General features: G+C 26.0%; 5 protein-coding genes across 6 annotated transcripts; all 5 read left to right on the forward strand.

The window, feature by feature from the left end:
* Positions 1-895: 895 nt before the first annotated feature.
* LOC128962601 (vacuolar protein sorting-associated protein 35-like) lies at positions 896-4115 on the forward strand. The gene is made up of 5 exons (XM_054308983.1): positions 896-1177; positions 1523-1828; positions 1894-2171; positions 2251-2859; positions 2927-4115. The coding sequence occupies exons 1-5, from the start codon at positions 1057-1059 to the stop codon at positions 4052-4054; spliced, it is 2442 nt and encodes an 813-aa protein (XP_054164958.1). The 5' UTR covers positions 896-1056; the 3' UTR covers positions 4055-4115.
* A 5606-nt stretch (positions 4116-9721) lies between these two features.
* On the forward strand, positions 9722-11859 carry LOC128962255 (uncharacterized). Of its 2 annotated transcripts, XM_054308619.1 has the most exons (4): positions 9723-11147; positions 11231-11314; positions 11399-11743; positions 11809-11859. In XM_054308619.1, the coding sequence occupies exons 1-4, from the start codon at positions 10046-10048 to the stop codon at positions 11826-11828; spliced, it is 1551 nt and encodes a 516-aa protein (XP_054164594.1). In that variant the 5' UTR covers positions 9723-10045; the 3' UTR covers positions 11829-11859. The 2 variants fall into 2 exon arrangements, with proteins under 2 accessions (XP_054164593.1, XP_054164594.1); XM_054308618.1 differs by having other exon boundaries at positions 9722-11147; positions 11399-11820.
* Positions 11860-15385: 3526 nt separating this feature from the next.
* On the forward strand, positions 15386-16267 carry LOC128962339 (hybrid signal transduction histidine kinase B-like). Its single transcript, XM_054308714.1, has 3 exons — positions 15386-15785; positions 15879-16112; positions 16263-16267. The coding sequence occupies exons 1-3, from the start codon at positions 15434-15436 to the stop codon at positions 16265-16267; spliced, it is 591 nt and encodes a 196-aa protein (XP_054164689.1). The 5' UTR covers positions 15386-15433.
* Positions 16268-16946: 679 nt separating this feature from the next.
* Positions 16947-18524, forward strand: LOC128962341 (uncharacterized). The gene is made up of 3 exons (XM_054308715.1): positions 16947-17289; positions 17397-17590; positions 18447-18524. Exons 1-3 carry the CDS (start codon positions 16986-16988, stop codon positions 18522-18524), a joined length of 576 nt encoding a protein of 191 aa, XP_054164690.1. The 5' UTR covers positions 16947-16985.
* A 369-nt stretch (positions 18525-18893) lies between these two features.
* Positions 18894-21066, forward strand: LOC128962304 (calcium-binding protein P-like). The gene is made up of 3 exons (XM_054308678.1): positions 18894-19549; positions 20387-20512; positions 20588-21066. The coding sequence occupies exons 1-3, from the start codon at positions 19174-19176 to the stop codon at positions 20983-20985; spliced, it is 900 nt and encodes a 299-aa protein (XP_054164653.1). The 5' UTR covers positions 18894-19173; the 3' UTR covers positions 20986-21066.
* The last annotated feature ends 934 nt before the right edge of the window (positions 21067-22000 follow it).

The raw sequence follows: 22000 nt of genomic DNA on the forward strand, positions 1-22000 counted from the left end.
GGAAACAAAACATACAAATGAATGCCATTTAACTCAACAAAACTCATACACATATATATACTGTATATATATATATTAGTAATACATATATAATATACAGGAGTCTAACGCAAACTGTATCACTGTTTATATACATATAATATTGCTATATATAGTCCATAATAACAGTAATGGCGACTAATATTTAATTATTAAAATACAGTCTCTCTCTCACACATAGAGTCTCTGTCTGTCTATCCGTCTGTCTATCTGTCTGTTTCTCTCCCAGCCATTAGCCTTCACTTTATAAGTCACTCTCACACTCACTCACTCTCTCTCTCTCTCTCTCTCTCTCTCTCTGTCAATGTCTGTGTCTATCTCTCCCACACAGTCTGTCTATACAATACCAAAACCCTCTCCCAAATACTGAATCACTGACTCAATCGTCAATATATTTACACATTGATTGAATGACTCACTCACTCATTCATACACTCACACACTGTATATACAAAAAGTTAGTGTTATTTAACTTTTTCCACTTTATATATATATATATAAAGTTCTCGTTCTGAGTGTATGTAACAAATAAGGCATAACTTTGTGCCCCTAATAGTACTAAATGTATGGAAAACATGTGTAGCGATACAAATACTCTATATGTGTATAAATTTTTTTGTGGTAAACATTAGTTAACGCTATTATATAACGTAACACATGTATGACTATTATACCAACAAATCTAATAGAAATACAAGTGTTTTTTTATTGTGTAAAAAAGGGTCCAAAAATTATCGTATTTTTCTAATACATATATTTTGAACAAAAAAAATTATATACACATAATAAGAGAAATCCCTAAATATGTTGTTTTAGAGACAAATCCCCAGAACTTACATAACATTTATTTAGCACACAATCAGTGAAAAGTCAGACAACTATTATATTAGACACACATTAGATGTCAAACGCCTCTCACAAGTGGTAAACAAACAAACAAACAGTCGATTCATTGCAAACAACAACTGTTTGGTCACTGATTTATGACAAAAGACAACAACAATAACAACAAGAAGAATGCCATTACAGACGACACCGATCGCCAGTCCTACTGAAGAACAACAGGAGAAGATGTTAGACGAGTCGTTAGGTATCGTCAAAGTGCAGTCATTTCAGATGAAATGCTGTCTCGACAAAGGTTTGTGACCAACAAAACAAAAGTCATGACATTAACAAAGACACGATTATTAGTTGTCATATCCGAAGCCATTTAATATATAATATGATATATTAGATCCATTAGATCCAAATCAAAACAGTATATTTGTCAGAATATGCCGGTTATTATGTATATTACCGGTTGTTTTACTAATCAGATAAATAAATAGTGGCCACTGGTCACCACTACTGGCCGATATGTTAGGATATGGTATTTTGTGGACACTGATAATTATGTTCATAATATAAGGATTATTAAAATTGTTATTAAATTTTTATTAAATGTTATTAAAAATTTAATTTAAATGATATCAATCAACAACAGGTAAACTCATGGAAGCGCTAAAACATGCATCAAATATGCTGTCAGAGTTGCGGACATCTCTGTTATCGCCGAAATCATATTACGAACTCTATATGTCGGTCACTGACCAACTGAGACATCTCGAGATGTATTTGTTGGACGAGTTTCAGAGGGGCCGCAAAATGGCCGACTTGTATGAATTGGTGCAATACGCCGGTAATATCATTCCCCGACTGTATCTGTTAGTTACCGTTGGCTTAGTATACATGAAGACAACTCCCGGATGTCGTAAAGATATTCTCAAGGATTTGGTTGAGATGTGCAGAGGTTTGTTAAAATGGATAAATTTTTTAAAGACCGGTTACTTATCGGTAATTATTGTGTTCAAACAGGTGTTCAGCATCCACTTCGTGGTCTATTTTTGCGCAATTATTTACTACAATCGTGTCGTAACGTTTTGCCCGATGTTGTCGAAGATGTGGTGCTATCATCGGGTGACGTAAAAGAGGACAGACCCGGTTGTGTTCAGGACTCTATTGATTTTATTTTACTAAATTTCGCTGAAATGAACAAACTGTGGGTTCGTATGCAACATATGGGACACACCCGTGATAAGGATAGGCGTGAAAAAGAGAGACTTGAATTAAGATTATTGGTCGGCACTAATCTGGTAACTAAATTGTTATATTTTTATTATTATATATATATACTGTATATAATTTGTGATAATTGTTGTAATATATTTAAAGGTGAGATTGTCACAGTTAGAAGCGGTTGATTTAGAAATTTATAAAAAGATTGTTTTGCCCGGAATTCTTGAACAAGTGGTCTCTTGTAGAGACGCCATCGCACAGGAATATCTAATGGAGTGTCTGATTCAAGTATTTCCCGATGAGTTTCATTTGGCAACATTACAGCCGTTTCTCAATTCATGCGCTCAATTGACACAAAACGTAAACGTAAAAAACATAATCATTGCACTCATCGACAGACTTGCGATGAGTAAAGACATCGAACTTCCCAATGATTTGTTTGACATATTTGCTCAACAAATATCACAAATCATTCAAACGAGAAATGATATATCACTTGAAGATATTGTACTAATGAAAGGATCGTTAATCAACTTTTCTCTTAAAAAGATTTCCGACAGAGAGAAACGAGAAGAGAGTATTAATTGTGTATTAAATAATGCATTAAAAGTTATTAAAGATAAAAATCAAACGATAATACCGTTGAGAAGCAATTTGGGTAAAGAGTTATTCAAATTTTTTAAACTACCGTTTAATTATGGATCTAATAATGGTATCACCGGTTTATCACCGATTAAAATGAGTCTTAAATTAACGTCATATAAAGTGAGTCAGAATATTATTGATTTTATGATTTTTTAATTACGGTAATTAAAATTATTAATTTAATTAGGATTTGCTAAAAGAAACAGCAGCTCATGACTTGCACCGGGAGGTAACACTCAGTCTAATAAACAGCGCATTGGAAAACTTTACTGAGGATGAAGTTCTAGAGACAGACAGATTGACACTCGAAGAAATCGACATATTTTTGTCACAATTATGTGATCCATTAATTAATGGCAAAAGTGCGGGACTCGATGTCGATGAAACCGATGAAGACTTTATTGACGAACAGATCCTATTGTCTAGATTTTTGCATTTTTTGTTTTTGCCGCAATGCATGCAAGACAGCAATCAATTAGACAATTATTATCTGTTGTTGTCTTCGTCTCGTAAGACACTGTCTTCTGGTGGACCAAAACGAATCCGTTACACATATCCGTCGCTTGTTTTCGAAGCACTCAAATTAGCCATCAAATACTCTCAAGAAGCCGAAACAGATGAAGAAAAAGATCCCAAATGGGAAAAGAAATGCCAAAAAATCTATCAGTTTGTTAACCAAACAATTGGTTCGCTAATGAAAGATAGCAATTGTCCCGAACTTTGTTTAAAACTATATCTACTTTCGGGACAAAACGCATCCAAAACACGGGTTGAAAATAGAGAGACCATTGCATATGAATTCATAAGTCAAGCCTTTAGTATATATGAAGAAGAAATCAATGATTCCAAGTCTCAGTTGTTTTGTCTTTTGCTAATTACAAGTACTGTTAAGGATATAAAGTTTGAAATTGAAGACAATTGCAGTCCATTGAAGAGCCAATGTTGTCTAAATGGCGCTAAATTAGTGAAGAAATCGGACCAAATCAGAGCTATATTGGCAGCGAGTTTACTGTTTGTCAACTTTGAGACAAATACTATTGAATCAGATTTAATGAAATGCATAAAAAAATGTTATAAAATTGCATCCAATGTGTTGGACAATGAGCTTCAATTGCAATTGTTTGTTGAGATTTTGTCTCATTTGACACTTTTATTGCGGATCGAAGATAAAGACATTGAAGAATTATGTCGACAGTTGGTCGAGAAGATTGACGAACAGAGCAAAGAGACAGCACTTTCTGAACTCTTTCATCGACAGTACTGTAATAATCTATTGCTTCTTAAAAGTAAAAATATTATTTCATCTGATGGTTAGCAATAGATTGAACGAATTGATTGTTTTTATGAAATTATTAAATATTTTGGTGTTTTTTCGGATATAGTTTAATGAGTTTTTATTATTTTATTTTATATTTACACTTATTATGTAATTTAATAATTAATTAAAAAAATAAATTATTTATTTAAAGTATTATTACTTATCAATTAAGAATTATTGCTAATTTTTATGGATAATGTTTACCATTTATTATTAAGATTTTAAGTTTATCGATATTGAATATTAATTTACTAATCACTGATCGTTTGATATTATTTTTCGAAGTAATTATAATAGTGTTAAGCATTTTCATCGACGACAACAACATTAGTGATTTGCTATTTAAATGGACAGTTGGGCTGATAGAGTGATTTAAGGAATCAAAAATCCCGAATAGTGATGGTAGCTCAGACCCCCCTGAGTCTCCCCATACTACCCACATAGCTGTCCGACCTCCGCAATTCGAGATATTCGACTTTAAAGTCGAAAATTATTTTTGACGTTATTTATGAATATGATACACACTTTCTATGTATTTTTCAATACTAATTATGATTATAAAAACTAAATCACATTATGTCAAATAATTTTCGAGATTCGTCTTTTAAGTCAAAAAAAATATTTATGAATATGAGATTTATTATTTATGCAATTTCTAATACTAATTATAAATATTAAAATTCATTTTTAAAATTCATTAAAATTCATTGTCACATAGTTTTCGAGATATTCTACTTAATCAATTTCTTTTGAGGTTATTTATTATTAATATATATATATCAAACAGTTTTTCCGATCACTAATTATATTATTTTCTATTAACTGATTTATATAATAGTCAGGATCATTGTTATATAGTTTTTGAGATATTCGACTTTAAAGTCAAAATATATATTTGTGACAAAATAATTTAAGCATCTTAAATAATAATTAGAATTATTTTAATTTTAAATATTAAATTTAAAAAATACATTTGTATAAATTTATTATTTATTAAAAATTAAATATAATTTGATTATGACTAGAGCATTTATTTCACATATAACTTATATTTTTAGTGATTAAAGATATTAACAAAATAATTAGATATATAAACGATTGATTAAAAACCAATAATTATAGCAAAAGTTTTAGTCACATAAACACATATTTTGAAAGGTAGTCACATATTATCAAATACTATCACATATTATGACATATTTCGCATATAACTGTAAAATAATAGTTGAATTGCATTTTTTTATGTATTTTTGTATGTATTATTTGTTCAATTTTTTAAAAATAGTATTATTTTATCAATGAAACTTTATTTGTTAATTTTTCTAAACAAATCAAAAAAATAATGAAATGTTTTATGTTATTTTCTAGTGTTTACTAAAAGACAATAGGAGTGAAAATGTTATTTAGATTAATTTAAATTTATACAAACATTTTAAAAGGTAAATATTTTTAATTTATGCGTTTTTTAAGTTTAAATAATAAAAATATAAAATATTACTTTATCATAAATTGTAACACAAAATTACTTTTATTAATTAATATATAATTTTTAATAATTTTATTAATCTATATAATCACATATTTTGACTTTTCAAAGCAATTATAAGCACATTTTTTACTATTTTAAGCAAATATAACCACATATTTTCATATTTTTAAGCAAATATTTCATTGAATAAAAACAGAATTTTAGCCACATATATCTAAAGTTACTAATTATGACTTAAAAATTAGTTTTAATATAATAAAAATAAGAATTATATTCTAAGTATTTTTAAATGTAATAAATAATATTTTATATAATAAAATAAATGTATTAAAATTAAGTTTATAAATTATTTATAATGTAATTAATAAAATTTTTAATAATTAGATTAAGTTTAAAAAAGTTAGTAGACAAAAACATTGGTCTAACAATTTTTGGTGGATCATATATACCACTTGCTGTGGTTTTTAATCGAAAAGCACTTCGATTGCCATTTAGACATCATGCGGAATTTTTATTTTTTCGACTTTAAAGTCCAATATCTCGAAAAATATTTGACATAATGTGATTTAGTTTTTTATAATCATAATTAGTATTGAAAAATACATCGATAGTATGTCATATTCATAAATAACGTCAAAAATAATTTTCGACTTTAAAGTCGAATATCTCGAATTGCGGAGGTCGGACAGCTATGTGGGTGGTATGGGTAGACTCAGGGGGGTCTGAGCTACCATCACTATTCGGGATTTTTGATTCCTTAAAGAGCTCTACCAACCGGACAGTTGATAGCAATAAATATTCAAGTCTAGGAAAATTGCAATTAATATCAACGAAAAAGTTGTCACTAATTGTTAAACCGTTTTGAATATCAACGGTTAAGTGTGTTAATTGTTTCAATTTATTTAACGATACGGTCGACAATTGATAGTCTTTGTGAAACAAACCAGAAATCGACAATCTTTTCAAATGATTGAAACATTTGTTTAGTGTTTCAACAAAATCGGTGCAAACATTCAACGATATTGTTGTGTCTGTATTTGATATATAAATTGATAGTCTCTTGATTTTTTCACAGTTATCGCCGATTTGTTTCAATTGATTGTTGCTTAACATATGAGATAAGCAAACAATGTTCAGATCTATCAATTGAGACATTTGTGACAAACAATTGGCCAGTTTGTTGACACCGTTGACATCACACGAACAATCAATTTTGACTTTAATTGTTTTCATACAATTACGGTATGTTTCGGCAAACAAGTCCATTGAAATGTCAAATCTATTGCAATATTTATTATTGTAATCAAATTCAACTTTAATTAATTTATTGAACAGTGGACTCGTTTTTGGTTCATTTGTCGATAAATTATATTTGGTTTCAAATATGACATCAAATAAATCCAATTTATTTAGACCACAACTGACACCAAATACCACTTCATTTAGGTTTTCACATAATTTTAAATGATTTCTGAATGACTGACAAACATCGCTGTCTTCGTCGGCAATTTCTAACCGAAAACATTTCAATTGTTTGGCAAACTTTATGAAAAACTTTTCAACTGTTTCTTCTCTCAGATTATAGTCGAGAAAATCAATGTAAATGTGAGTCAAACGATGGCAATCATTGGTAATAGTTTTCAACAATCGGTTGTCTGCTTCACAATCGCTTAAATCCAAAAACTGAATGTTTGGACACTTTTGCAATATTTGTTTAATTTGTTTCTCTAATATGTAATCACTTGAAACCAAACTTTGCATAACTTTTGACTTCATTGTGATTTTTCTTAGTGAAGTCAGTATCACTCGTTGCCATTGATGGCTAACACATTCATAACGAAACTTACTTTTAAATGTCAGAAAATCGACAATTTCTTGACACAAGTCATCACCGAAACGATCAAAGCTGGTTTGAAGAGCGTAAACCGGTATTGATAAATCCCGTATAGTGATGATAGCCCAGACCTTCCTGAGTCACCCCATACCACTTACATTCAAATCCTATTACCGCAATTTAAGATATTCGACTTTAAAGTCGAATATCTCGAATACTAAATGACTTATTGATATTTTGTTTTCATATATGTTATTAATATTTAAAAATACATTGAAATCATGTATTATATGTATAAATAGCGTCAATTAAAAAATTTCGACTTTCGAATTTTAAAGTCGAATATCTTAAATTGCGGTAATAGGATTTGAATGTAAGTGGTATGGGGTGACTCAGGAAGGTCTGGGCTATCATCACTATACGGGATTTATCAATACCGGTTTACGCTCTTCAAACCATCAAAGCTATCCTTTTGATAAATTTGTGTCATTTTTTCGGATCAATTAAATATAAACTTAGTATTAACTATAATTTGTATTAAGTAATAAATTCAATCAATATTATTACATAATCACACTATCAGTAATTAAAATTGTTGACATTAATTATCTTTACTTATGTTAAATAGCAGTTATATTAAGTTAATATCATAGCATATTATTATACTAAAAGTATGTTTTTGTATTATTAATTGAAAATAATGTAATTTATCAAATATGATAAAAAAATAATGTGTAATATAAAAATTACAATTAGTATATTTCAGTGTAACTATGACTATAATATGATTAAAATATTATTAATATAAGCACAAAATCATTTACAAACAAACAAAAAATTAATACATTTTATTATACGATTGCTTTTATACTATTTATATTTATTATATGATGAAACAATCGTATAATAAATTATTGATTTTTTGTTTGTTTGTAAATGATTTTGTGCTTATATTTATATTTGGCTCTTAATTTAAAAATTGTTATTAAAATAATGTATAGTACATATTAAGTTAATTATGATATTATATTATAAAAAATTATTGTTGTTATAAAATTGTATAAAAGTATTGAATCAATTTATTTTAAAATTCATTCAAACAAGTCATCTCAAGTTTTTGGGAATTTTTTTATTTTCAATGATCTAAATAAACATAGACTGTCCTAAATTGATTATCTTATAAGTAATCTAAATTAATTTATAAATTTATATACTAATTTTTCACTTTAGTTTTTATATGAATTTATATCTTCACAATAAATTTGATAGAAAAGTTAGTATAAAAAATTTCAAAACTGTTACACAAAATTATAATTTTTTTAAACAAGTCTATCATTTCTAGAAGTTAGCAATTTTTGTATTTTGTATAATCAGTTTATATATATATAAATTTTTATTATTTCAAATTAATTTAAGATTTTGTTAATATTTCAAGTATTATGGAGTTTAAAATAATTTATATAATTACATTACTAATTATTTTCAGTACATATTATTGTTCAAAAGGTTGTATTAAATATTTTTCAATATATAATTAATTAGTAATAAAATGTAAAAACTATTTTTTTATTGATATTAATGCATAGCTAATAATGTATCAAAAGTGAAGTGTCGTTGCGGTCCGCGGCCGTGGACTCGGGAACCACAAAGCGATGAACTGAGTCGAGACTGTTGTGTCGGATTCATACATAGCGGTGACGGTATGTTTGACAATGGATTCTGTATTATCAACAATAAAACAATTTATTTGCCGTTTCGCGAGTGTTGTCTTAAACTATTTTATAGTTCATATTGTGTTCTCAAATAACTTTTATATTATTTTTTATTATTACATATTTAATTACATTGTATAAAAAAATCAATAAACAACTAAATAATAATATCTATAATATGTAATGTAATTTTAGCTAAAACTATTGTATTTCTTTAACCTGCAAACTATACCTCTACTTTACTCTACTTTACTATACTTTACATTATGTAAATTATATATGAGTTATATTATATACAATAAATATTAATTAAAATATTCAAAATGTATTTGAATTAAAATAATTTTATATTAATACATATTTTTCTGTAATTTGAGACAAATAATATTAAATTTAATAAATTTAACTAAAAATTGTAAAAACAAGTTATGTCTAAATGTTTAAATAATATTTGTGTAATGAAATAATCTGATTACAATTGGTTATCAATTTCAATGATAATTTTATTACTGGCAAATAAATGTTTATTTTCTACAAAAAACAGACCCTGATGGTGTTTATAAAAACATGTAATTATCAAATTAACATTTATATACGTCAACACAGGAACTCTGGTTAAATAAATCCTTTTATATTTAAAAAAATATCATATTATTTGAATATCTTATATGATATAATAACAACTGAACAAAGAGATGACATCAATACGTTTTTATAGATATAAAAAAATCAATTTCATTAACATTTTGTAATCAAATTAATTACAAAAAAATGTAGTAATTAATTTGGTAATATTGTTAATTATTTTAAAATTAGTTATCAGTTGTTTTTTAACAACAATAAAAAATTTGTTAAAACACTGATATTTAAACACATTATTTGATTGTAAACTGGTTGTGATTTTATGTAATTATTAAAATAGTCATTATTGCTAATAACAAACATTTATAACAATGAAATGGTTAAATATTTTGTCGATTTTATATTTTGTGATATCTTTGACAATCATTGTCATCAATGGAGAAGAAGGGGGTTTACAAAGATATGATGAACAAGAAGTGGTTCCTATAAGAAGTGCTCGCGTTAAGAGAAAGGGTGGAGGAAGAGGTGGTGGCGGTCGATCATCAGGTGGTAGCCGATCGTCCAGTTCCTCCAGAAGCAGTAGTAGTCGATCATCTAATCCGCATTCATATCCCAAACAACAATACACTAATGCTGGACATCAGTCTAACTCTTATCCCAAACAGTCTCCAAATAATCCCAGTTATTCGGCATCGGGACAATCAGCTCACTCATCCTATCCTAAACAACCGGCTTATAATCCTAATCATAGCGGTTCCGGTACTGGCAGTCAAACTGTAGGTCAATCATATCCCAAACAACCGGCTTATAATCCAAATCATAGCGGTTCCGGTACTGGCAGTCAAACTGTAGGTCAATCATATCCCAAACAACCGGCTTATAATCCAAATTATAGTGGTTCCGGTACTGGAACTCAAACTGGTGCTCAGGCATATCCCAAACAGCCAGCATATAATCCTAACTATAGTGGTACTGGTAGTCAAAACAGTGGAACTGGTTATCCAGCTAATCCCAAACAACCGCCAAAATTAGATGGTTATAATAGTGGTACAAATGTACACAATAGTCAGTCGAGTGCTCCTTCGTCATATCCCAAACAACCTGCAATCAATACTGGTTATGTAGTGCCTGTACATACCGGTGCTCATCCCATCTCGAGCTCAAAATTCAATGCTACGAGAGGTGGTGTGGCTGGTAGTCATAATAATCAAAACTTTAAAAACAATTTTACCAGCTCAAACCATCATACAGCAGTAGGTCATACCAATGGGACAGGACATTTTGGGTCAGGACATAACTTTCCTAATAGAACCGGTTCTGTTATGCAAAATCATGGTTATCCTAATCATACCGCTAACCAACCGATGCGCTACAATATTAGCAATTATGCACACAATGGTCCCAATGTCTACAGCAATTCCCACCCAATTGCCAATCCTCCTGTTTATGTTAATTCAGCACAAAATAATATACGTCAGTATAAATATTATTGCAATTATTATATTTTTTTAATTAAATTAATTATGTTTTTAATTAACTATATTTTTGTCCTATAGATATTCAAAACAATTATGGTCAACATGGATACTCTGTGAACAATGGCATAGGAGGTACAGGGATGAGCAATGCAGCCAAAATCGGTATATTTCTAAAATTATTTTATTAGATATTTTTATAATAATTATTAGTATATTTGAAAATAATTTTTGTTGTTCAAATTACAGGAACTGGAGCCATATTAGGTGCTGCAGTGGGAGCTTATGGTGGCTATAAATTAGGTCGAATGGTAGGTGCCCATGGTCAACATGGTAATTATGGCTACTATAATGAACATTATGTATATGTCAAATGTGATCCGCCACCTAAAATCCTGGTCGACCCAACCACTAACATCACTTATATACCGAAATCGGTTGCTTACGATGCTCGTTGTCATTATTATGATAAGGAACCACCTAAACTACTTCCGGGATATGAAAATAAGACAACAATTGTCGTCCAGCTTGACCAGGCTAAAGCAATACCATTACCACAGGGAGGTACCGGTAAAAATGGTGAACCCAAATATGGTAAAATTAGTTATTTGATGCTTACAATTTTAGTGATTGTTAAATATTTAATAATATTTTGATAGGTTGTCAAATATTTCCATAATATTTATTATTTAAATATTTCTATAAATAAAATATAATAATTTCAATTAATAATAAACAAGTTTTCAAAATAGACTCTAGTTGGATTAATTTAATTAAATAATATAATATAATTGTTATTATACTGTAATAAACAATTATTTGTTAAAAAATAATTTCAATTATTAAATAGTAATAATTATCTATTGATAATATTATTGTTTATGTATACATATTCTGGTAATATTATATATTTATCTATTGATAATTTATGTGAAATTTTTAAATTAAAGTTTTTACAATTTAGTTTATTTGGATAAATAACATAATCTATTAATTTATGATTGTGTGTGTTATGTTATAATATGTAATTTATATATAGAATGTACATAAATATGATATACATTTAGACTAAACATTAAATATTTGTGTGTTTTTACTAAACATGTAATTAATAATAATATTAAATAAAATATGAAAAATTTAGTAAATAAATAAGTAATTGTATATTCAGATGAATAGTGTGACAATCGTTTCAATAATTAGTTTATTATTTATGATATTTACAATTCATTTTTTGGTAAACTTTGACAAAAATTTTATGAATAATAAACAGTGACATAGATTACGATCAGTTAATGTATGATGAAATGATAATACATTATACAAGTAATAGATTTAAACGAAAAGGTGGAACAGGAGGTATAGGAGGAGATGGAGATGATAGAGTTGGTGGAGGATCAGGTAGAGGACGTTGTATTGTTATTGGCAGTAAGTTTTAATTTTTGAAGATAATAGTATTAAAAAATATAATTATGACTACACATAATGTGATATTAAATTTAAATACTAATAACCATTAATTTTTCTATCTATCTATTTAAAGATACTTCATGTAGTGATCCAACATTTAAGCCGTTTTATGGCTTAACAAAATGTTTGGGGACTATATTTTAATACCAGTGCCAATGCTAGGTACACGTTAATTTGATTTTAGTAATCAATTTATTTTAATTATGTCTATTATTATCATTATAGTTGTATTGTTGTATCAACATATGTCAAAATTATTGTTATAGACAATATATTTAACACCAATTGTTTAATCTTAATGATTATTATTAATACATTTGCTATAATTATAACATTGGCATTTATAATTTTATTTTATTAAATCAAATAATAGTAAAAAAGATATTATTTTTAAATATGTATTGTTTGTCGTATTAATAATAAAATCAATAACAGTTATTCCTTATTTAATCACTTTAATTAAATATCTAATATAATCAATCATACTCTAAATATTGTAATATTGTTTTATTATATAACCTTATTTATATTTTTATATAAAATGTAATTTAGTATTACTAATAAATCAATATAAAGTTTAAATAAAAACTTTTTACAATTGTATAATTGAATTAAAAAATTAACATTTATATTGATTTTAATTTTTTTAATATAAAAGATTTAATTTATTTTGTTTATGCGTTAGAATATATTGTTTGTAATGTTATAATTTTGAACATATACTTTATATATTGTAGTATTTTTATTAAATAAATATTTAATTAATCTTTTAAACTATAACATTTCTTATTGAATCATATACTGTATATATAGATTTACTTTTTATGTAATTTTATGTATGGTTAATAAAACAGAAAATGAATTAAATGTGACAAAATAAAACCTAGTGTTAAATTATATTAACTTATTATATTATTTTATCTAAATATAGTAAAAATGTAAATAAATTGATCTAAAGTAATCAAAACAAAAAAAACAAAAAAAAAAAAAAAAAAAAACAAAATAAAACAAAATTTAATTAAACAAATTTAAAGTATAAAATAATAATAAGTGTATGGAATAATAAATTAGAAACAATATATAATTTCAATATAAATAAATGCAATTAGTAATCATTGATAAATTTAATTTTAATTGTAGTAATATTAATGAATAAAAATAATATACAATAAGTGATAAATGTAAGTATAAAAAATATAATATATTGTTAAATATTAAACACCATAAATTATATAGCTATACTCTAGTATAGGTATAGCATAGGTAAATATAGTAGTAATAGGTATAATAAAATTCATATATTAATATCATTTTATTAAGATATTTTTTACTCCAACATTTTTACTCCAATTCAATCCTATATTTTTGGATAATAACATAATTAGCACAAAAGCTATTTTTAGATCTATTAATCTAAACAATATGATTGTGTGGGCGATGTTATTGTAGAGTATATTAAATATAATTTATATTTAGTTTATTATATATATAAACATATTGCAGACTACACACGAAATATTTGGTAAATAAATGAAGTTTTGTAAACTGAGATGAAAAGTGTTACTATTTTTTCAACCATTAGTTTATTAATTATATTAATTATATTTACAGTTTATTGTTTCGACAATTATGATCCCTATGTGTCCGACAATAGTGTTACGGATATTATTCAGATAAATCAGTCCAATGATGAATCAATAAGATATAGAAGTAATAGAGTTAAACGAAAGGGTGGTAAAGGAGGCGGTGGAGGTGGAGGTGGCAAAGGTGGTGGAAAGAGTGGTATTAAAGGTGCTAAAAGTGGTAAAGGTTGGCGACGTGGAGGCCATGGGGGTGGTGGTAGTGGTGGAGGTACTTCTCGATGTAATCATAATTTTCCAGATAATAATAGTAAGTATTTATTTATTTATTGACAAAAAATATTTTATTGATTAAATTTGTATGATTAAATACGACAATTGATGTAATTTTTTTTAATAATTATAATTTGATATATGATAGCTAGTAATTGTGATGAATTTGATCAGTGTCAATGGCTAACCAAAGTCATTTACTTATATATATTTCTACCGGTGCCCATAATTGGCACTCATTTTGGCGATTTTGATCAATGGGTTCTGATTTTGGCAGTAATTATCACCAGCGGTGTGATTGTGTCGACGTATTTAATACTGATTTTTATCAATATAATCAACAATTTGTTAAACACAATTCAATGGATTCAGATAGTATTGGGTAATACAGTTGGCAATACATTAGTATTGGGATTTACTTATTTTTCTATTAAAATAATTACTAATAAAAAAATGCTCACAATTTTTTATATTGGATTTGGTTTATTAATGATATATTTGATAAGTTTCAGTTGTTATCTATAGAGTATAGTATGTAAATAATAAAATTGTTTTTATATAACTTTTGTAAATTTGTTATATAGAGACAGATATATTTGATAACATGAAAATAATTTACTGTATAATATTATAGTATCCTATACTACAATATAATACATTTAATTATAGTTAAAAAAAATACAAATTATTATTATTATGTTTAAAGTAAATATTTTTGTATTTAAAGTAATTTTAGACTATTATAGTATATTTGTAGTTATATTTAGATAATTGATTAACCAGTAATTTTTTTTAAAAAACTACATAACTTACAGAATATGCGTATAGAGATAATAGTACTGTTATATAAAAAAATATTACATAAACATAAACACAATACACTACACATTCAATACAATGACATTTCAAATTAAATGTCAAAAAGGTTTGAATAGATTGATATATCAGTACATCTTATTTGATGATGAAATATATGACAATTATTGTAGTCATTTGTTTATCATTTTTATTTACCGTTTATTGTTTGAAAAACTATGACCAGTATTTACTGGATAACAATAGTGACATTGATTACGATCAGTTGATGTCTGATGAAGAGACTATGGATTATATAATTAGTAGAGTTAAGCGAAAGGGTGGTAAAGGAGGTGGTGGTGGTAGGGGTAGTGGTAAAGGTGGTGGTGGTAAGGGTGGCAAATATAAAGGTTGGCGAATTCATGGTAGTGGTGGTGGTGGCAGATTTGGGGGTATATTTTTAGGCAGAAGGTATCGTTACACAAGTTGTCATCAATTTGGCAATAATACTAATGACAGTATGTATTATAAAAACGATTGATTTTTTTTAATTAAATTGTCAATGAAATATACTAACGAAAAAAAATAATTTCTAATAAATTAATATTTAGCTAATTATTGTGATAAATTTGATCACTGTCAATGGCTAACCAAAGTGTATGTATGCTATATTATACTACCGGTGCCCATAATTGCCGTTCATTTTGATGATTTCGATCGGAGGGTTCTGTTTGTGGCAACGATTATCACAAGCTTTTTGATTGTGTCGACGTATGTCATACTCATTGTTATCAATTTAATCGACAATTTGTTGAATACAATTGAATGGAGTTATATGTTATTGGGTAATACTATTGGAAATATATTAGTAATATTTTTTGCATATATTGTTAGTAAACTAATTAATAGCAAAAAGAAAATTTTATTTATTTATTTTGTTTTTACAATATTAATATTGTATACTATATTTGATTATTGTATTGGTTATTCTATAGAATAGTTTAATTATATTTTAAAGTTTAATAATGATAATTACGATAACATTTTACTTAACCTTATATTAATGATATAAGAAAACTTAATTAATAATAATTTTTTAATTTATAGTAAAAATATTTTCGATTATACTGTAGATACTTAGTTAGATATTAGTCGATCAATAAAATTATTGATACAGATATCTGTTTGCTTAAGAACCTGAATTTTAGAGTGATTTCAATTGATATCAATTATAAATAAAATTTAATTTTTTATAAATTAGAAAATATTATATGTAAATAATAAATTGTAAATAATATTTGTAAATACTTTATAATATAATAGTTTGATAAATTATTGTGTACAATATAACGTTATAAAATAAAAAAAATATAATTTTATAAAATTATATATTTTAATTAGAATATCATTTCAATTTTTTTTATTGTAACAGTAATTATAATAACAAAAAAACACTGCAAATTATTTTAATGGCCTTAATTATTATTGTATATAAATAAATAAATATAAAAAATACTAGATTATATTTGTATTTTTCAATTTGGATAAACAGTGATTTTTTAGGCCTAAATAATCCAACAGAATATGCGTATATATGATAGAAAAATAAGTATTACATAAACATAAACAGATTGTACACTAAAAATGAAATGCAATGACATTTCTGATAAAATGTCAAAAAGGATTGAAGCGATTGATAAACATTATCTTAGTTGAAGATGAGGATCAAATGGTTGATAATTTTTCTGACCACATGTTTGTCATTTTTATTTACTGTTTATTGTATGAAAAACAATGACCAGTATTTACTGGATAACAACAACGACAACAACAATGACATAAATTATGGTCAGTTGATGTCTGTTGAAGAGACAATACATAGAGTTAAACGAAAGGGTGGAACAGGGGGTAGAGGTGGTGGTGGAACTGGTAGTGGTGGTAGACGTGGAGGTCGTATTTTTGTTGGTAGTAGTTCTGGAGGAAACGGTTATATAAATGATGATGAAGATTATGTCGATGATGGTAAATATATTTAAATATTATTAATGTTATCTAATATTTTAGTTTAACTTATTTTAATAATTATATTACTAATATTTTATATATATTTTTTATTTTCTAAAAAACAGATTTTTTTTGTACTGAATCAACGTTTGGTATCTGTTTGTCAGTCAATTCAATGATTGTTATATATATTTTACTACCGGTGCCAATGCTAGCTACACGTTGTGGTGATTTTAATCAATGGTTTTTAATATTGTCTGCTGTTATCACTATCGGTATTGTTGTCTTAACGTATGCCATAATAATTGTTGCCAATTCAGTCTACAATTTATTTTACAAAATGTGTTTTATTACACTACTAATGATCAATACTATTGCTATAATTATAACGATAGGATTTTTATTTTATATGCTTAAAACATATAATACTAAAAAAGAGATTATTTTTAAATATGTATTGTTTATAATAATAACAATATCAATAACAATAATTCCCTGTTTGATTCAATTTCTAACATAATCAAATATATTTGTAATCATATTGTTTTTATAAAGTTAAAATCTTATCTATTTTATATTAATCGTATATAAATTATTATATAGATTATATGAATATTTTATAAGTCTATATATATATAGTAAATATTTATGATAAAATAACATAAAGTTTAGTTAAATTTTTACTTTAAATTGAATTTAAAAACAAATTACTGATAATATTTACACTGCCTATGTTTTTATTATAAAAGACTTTTAATATATATATATAATTTATATATAAATATTGTTTGTAATGTTATATTTTTAATCGTATTCAGTATTTTTTTAATGTAAATAATTACTGAATCATTTAAAATTCTTATATATTATAATCATTTATTGTAATTTCTATTTATTGAATGATAAAATACATTCTGTATTCAATATTACTTTATGTAAACTATTGAAAGTTAAAAAAAATCATAAGTAAAATAAATCAATGTTAACAAATAAAGCCACATATATTTGCAATTATTGTTAGTGTTGTTTATCTAGATTGAAGCAGGGTTACTTAAAATATAAATGTCATTAAAATAGTTAGCACCAAATTTGATTATTTAGATTTTACATATTAATGATTATATTTATTTATAATAAATTTCGGTGATTAAAGTAAATTAAATACTATAAAAAAGATTATAAAGACAACCTACGCTAAAATTAAGCGATTGGTAGTTAGATATAACACCATATTCCAGGCACCTGTATCTTAATTTTTTAAAATTACTACATAAATCACAAATAAACTGAATATTCTTTTTGTCTGACTGTCTGCATCCCTGGCCTTACGTCATATCACCCGTGGAAACGAGTGGGTATTGATTTTATACATATAGCAAACATTTTAAACACTGAATTTTACTTATATAATACATAGAAAAATAGCTAACGGACCCAATAGTACAGTAGATAACATTGAGTTTTATTATACCAAATGAAAAACATGTGCACTCAGTCACAAAACAACATCCCTCAAGAATATTGCTATAATAATAAAAATAATAAAAATAGTTGACTCAAAACAACTATTGATAGCCAACAGCGCAATACACATCCCTCTCTCTCTCTCTCTCAAAGCTACTAACTATCTCTTTCAATGCATTGACTGTTTTTAGGTTGACTCCATTATTATACAGTATAATACAAAAGTGGATTATCCTATTATTTGTGGTATATATTAGTTGAGAAAAACCAACCAAAATAATGTTTACAAATAAATAATCAATTTAAATAAAAATTCAAACAAACTATTAGTTTTAAGTGAATAATTTAATTAAATAAAGTTTAACTAAATTTTTTTTAAGCAACACATCAAGTGTTTGTGTGAATATATATTGTGATTAAAATATACAAAAAATAATAATGAATTTACTGAACACTGTTGTCATCGTATACTTAGCGCTGACACTCACGGCTAGTGTTAGCTATTGTCTGGAAGAGTACGACCGGTATGTGCCCGACAACGACGGGTTAACACATGAGAGAAGTATTCGTGTCAAGAGAAAGGGTGGAAAAGGTGGTGGCGGTAGAGGTAGAGGCAGTTCCAGTCGCAAGTCGTCGACAAAGACCAGGCCAGCAGATCCCTATCCCAAACAACCGGCTCATAATCCTAACTACCCGACCAATGCTAATCCCAATGCACCAGCATATCCAGCCTATCCAAAACAACCGCCACCATATCCCGGCCAAACGGGCCAATCATTTCCCGGACAACATGGAAATCCCGGTCAGACTGGATGTATGTATTAATTATTTCTTTTATTATTATTATTATTATTATTTATTTATTTATTTTTATTATATAAAAGTGCAACGTTTAATTAGGTTAATGTTATTATAAGTGACATTTTATAGTTTAGGAAATTATTGTTTCAAAATTATATTTTTTCAATTTATTATTTATTAATAGAAAACAGGTTTAAATAATATTTGTTATATAATATTTGAATAATATATATGATAATAATAAATATAAATTAATATATTATATAATTATTGTTATATAAAAACTGTTTAAAATATAATTATATAGTTTTATTGATTTTGGAATTTATATTATAAATCAAATATTTTGCTAATTATTGCATAATATTTCAATATATATTATATTACTACTGATAAAAAATTTATAATAGTTTAATCTTATATAAGAAATATTATTGTATTATTGAATCATTTACTAAATGTTGTATTTGTTATATAAATATTGTAAACTAATCAATAATATTATATTATATCTTTGAACTTGAAATAACTATATTTGTAAATAATTTAATAGCATTTGTTATTAAATTATAGACACATATCTATAAATAGTAATAATAGCTTTACAACAATCATTATATAATTTGATGATTTGATATATTGTAGATTTATTGTACAGTTTATACAGTATATTGATATTATTATACAAAAAAGAAAATATTTATTTTTTTAAATTATTTTATTTTATATTAAATCATAAATAAAAAACTAATAAAAAAGAAAAAAAATAAAAAAAAAATATTTTATACTTATAAAAATATATATTACACAAACATTTAAATAATATATTTTAAAAATTTAATTTGTAAAGATAATCAACCAAATTATGGATATGGAAGCAAATTAGGCGGTGTGGGCGGAATGGGCACTGGTATGGGATCTGGTTTAGGAAATATGGGTAAATCAAAAAGTGGAATTGGAGCACTGGGAGCAGGAGGTATGTTATTTATATATGATGACACTTTAGATTTTAAAAAATGTTAATTAATAAATTTTAATTGACAATCAACAGCTCTGGGAGGCGCAGCCGGTGCCGCACTGGGAGCTTATGGAGGCTATAAATTGGGACGAATGGTCGGCGGCTTAGGATCAATGGGTCACTACGGCTATTATGATGACCGCTATAAATACGTGAAATGCGATCCGCCGCCAAAAATCGAGTTCGACCCGCAAACCAACATCACATATATTCCCAAAACAATTGAATACGACGCCCGGTGTCACTACTATGACCAACGACCGCCTCATGTATATCCTGGATATGAACGATGGGGTGTCAACGCTGCACCGGTATGTACACCCACCTGGAGTTTGGCAACAATTTTGGCTACTATTTTGGTATTTGGCTTTCGGTTTCAAAATCTGAACCGATTTCAGTGGGATTTTTGGTCACATTTGCTGTTAACATAAAATATATAATGTATTTTAGTTTTTCATTTTTTTCGTTGTTGTTTAAACAGTATAAATAATAATAATATTTTTATGTTAATATAATAGTCTATTATTATTATTAATGTTTGAAAAATATGACTGTATATTTACAGTTTTAACGATTGCGGTACTGTTATCGAGTTTAATACTATTTACGAGTTAAATATAATATAAGAACTTAAATAATTTAAATTTTTAAATATTGAGAATTTGTTATAATTTTGAAAGTATTTTATAATTAAGATATTAGAAAATAATTTATTATTGACTTCTATACCAATACAACAAATGTTTGAACGATCATTGTATTTAATATTCCAATAATTTTTATATTATAAGATCTTAAATAATAACAATTTATTATATAAAACTATCTGAACTAAATACTCATAGATTTGATTTAATGTAAATTTATTGTATAATTATGATGTTTATGATTTTTTTATAATCTTTAAATTGTTTTTTTTATTTGTAATATTATATAAGGTCCTGTAAATATTGTTTTTTTAAATTTAATTTTTTGATCAATTTACCCAAAAAATATCACTAATTTACAATACCATTTACACTACAGTAGAATATATGTTTGTTAAATATAGATTATAAGTATAAACAGTAAACTTAATATTTTCTAAAACAATAAACATAATGTACAGTACAGTAAAACAGTTATTTTATATAAATTGTTAAAAAAATAGAAAATAAATAGTTTACAAAATTAAAGTAATATTTATTTTAAAAATCGTATTTATAATGCTATACCTAACCAAATATAAGCCAACAAAAAATTGAATATTTTATACAGTATTATATAAATATTTGAAAACTTATATTTTGCCAAAACAGCAGTCCATATAAACATTGATCTAAATGACATGTATCTATACTTTATTTTCTTAATTAAATAATTTCTAACCCCTGTATATATCATAAATTAAATTAAATTATAATATCTGTATATTAAACTATTTTGTGTGAACACATAGTATACAAT

This window comes from Oppia nitens, unplaced genomic scaffold, assembly GCF_028296485.1.
Source record: "Oppia nitens isolate AA-2021 unplaced genomic scaffold, nextdenovo-longstitch-racon4-pilon3 scaffold6_pilon_pilon_pilon, whole genome shotgun sequence".
Lineage (NCBI taxonomy): Eukaryota > Metazoa > Arthropoda > Arachnida > Sarcoptiformes > Oppiidae > Oppia > Oppia nitens.

Bases quoted from the DNA above. Each gene is read 5' to 3' on its own strand.
- LOC128962601 (XM_054308983.1), top strand. From the start codon at position 1,057: ATGCCATTACAGACGACACCGATCGCCAGTCCTACTGAAGAACAACAG. The intron at 1,178-1,522 runs GTTTGTGACCAA...AATCAACAACAG, and splicing joins GAAATGCTGTCTCGACAAAG to GTAAACTCATGGAAGCGCTA. The intron at 2,860-2,926 runs GTGAGTCAGAAT...TAATTTAATTAG, and splicing joins TTAAATTAACGTCATATAAA to GATTTGCTAAAAGAAACAGC.
- LOC128962255 (XM_054308618.1), top strand. From the start codon at position 10,046: ATGAAATGGTTAAATATTTTGTCGATTTTATATTTTGTGATATCTTTG. The intron at 11,148-11,230 runs GTCAGTATAAAT...TTTGTCCTATAG, and splicing joins TTCAGCACAAAATAATATAC to ATATTCAAAACAATTATGGT. The intron at 11,315-11,398 runs GTATATTTCTAA...TTCAAATTACAG, and splicing joins GAGCAATGCAGCCAAAATCG to GAACTGGAGCCATATTAGGT.
- LOC128962339 (XM_054308714.1), top strand. From the start codon at position 15,434: ATGATGAAATATATGACAATTATTGTAGTCATTTGTTTATCATTTTTA. The intron at 15,786-15,878 runs GTATGTATTATA...ATTAATATTTAG, and splicing joins TGGCAATAATACTAATGACA to CTAATTATTGTGATAAATTT.
- LOC128962341 (XM_054308715.1), top strand. From the start codon at position 16,986: ATGAGGATCAAATGGTTGATAATTTTTCTGACCACATGTTTGTCATTT. The intron at 17,290-17,396 runs GTAAATATATTT...TCTAAAAAACAG, and splicing joins TGAAGATTATGTCGATGATG to ATTTTTTTTGTACTGAATCA. The intron at 17,591-18,446 runs GTCTACAATTTA...ACTATAAAAAAG, and splicing joins TAATAATTGTTGCCAATTCA to ATTATAAAGACAACCTACGC.
- LOC128962304 (XM_054308678.1), top strand. From the start codon at position 19,174: ATGAATTTACTGAACACTGTTGTCATCGTATACTTAGCGCTGACACTC. The intron at 19,550-20,386 runs GTATGTATTAAT...TAATTTGTAAAG, and splicing joins AAATCCCGGTCAGACTGGAT to ATAATCAACCAAATTATGGA. The intron at 20,513-20,587 runs GTATGTTATTTA...GACAATCAACAG, and splicing joins TGGAGCACTGGGAGCAGGAG to CTCTGGGAGGCGCAGCCGGT.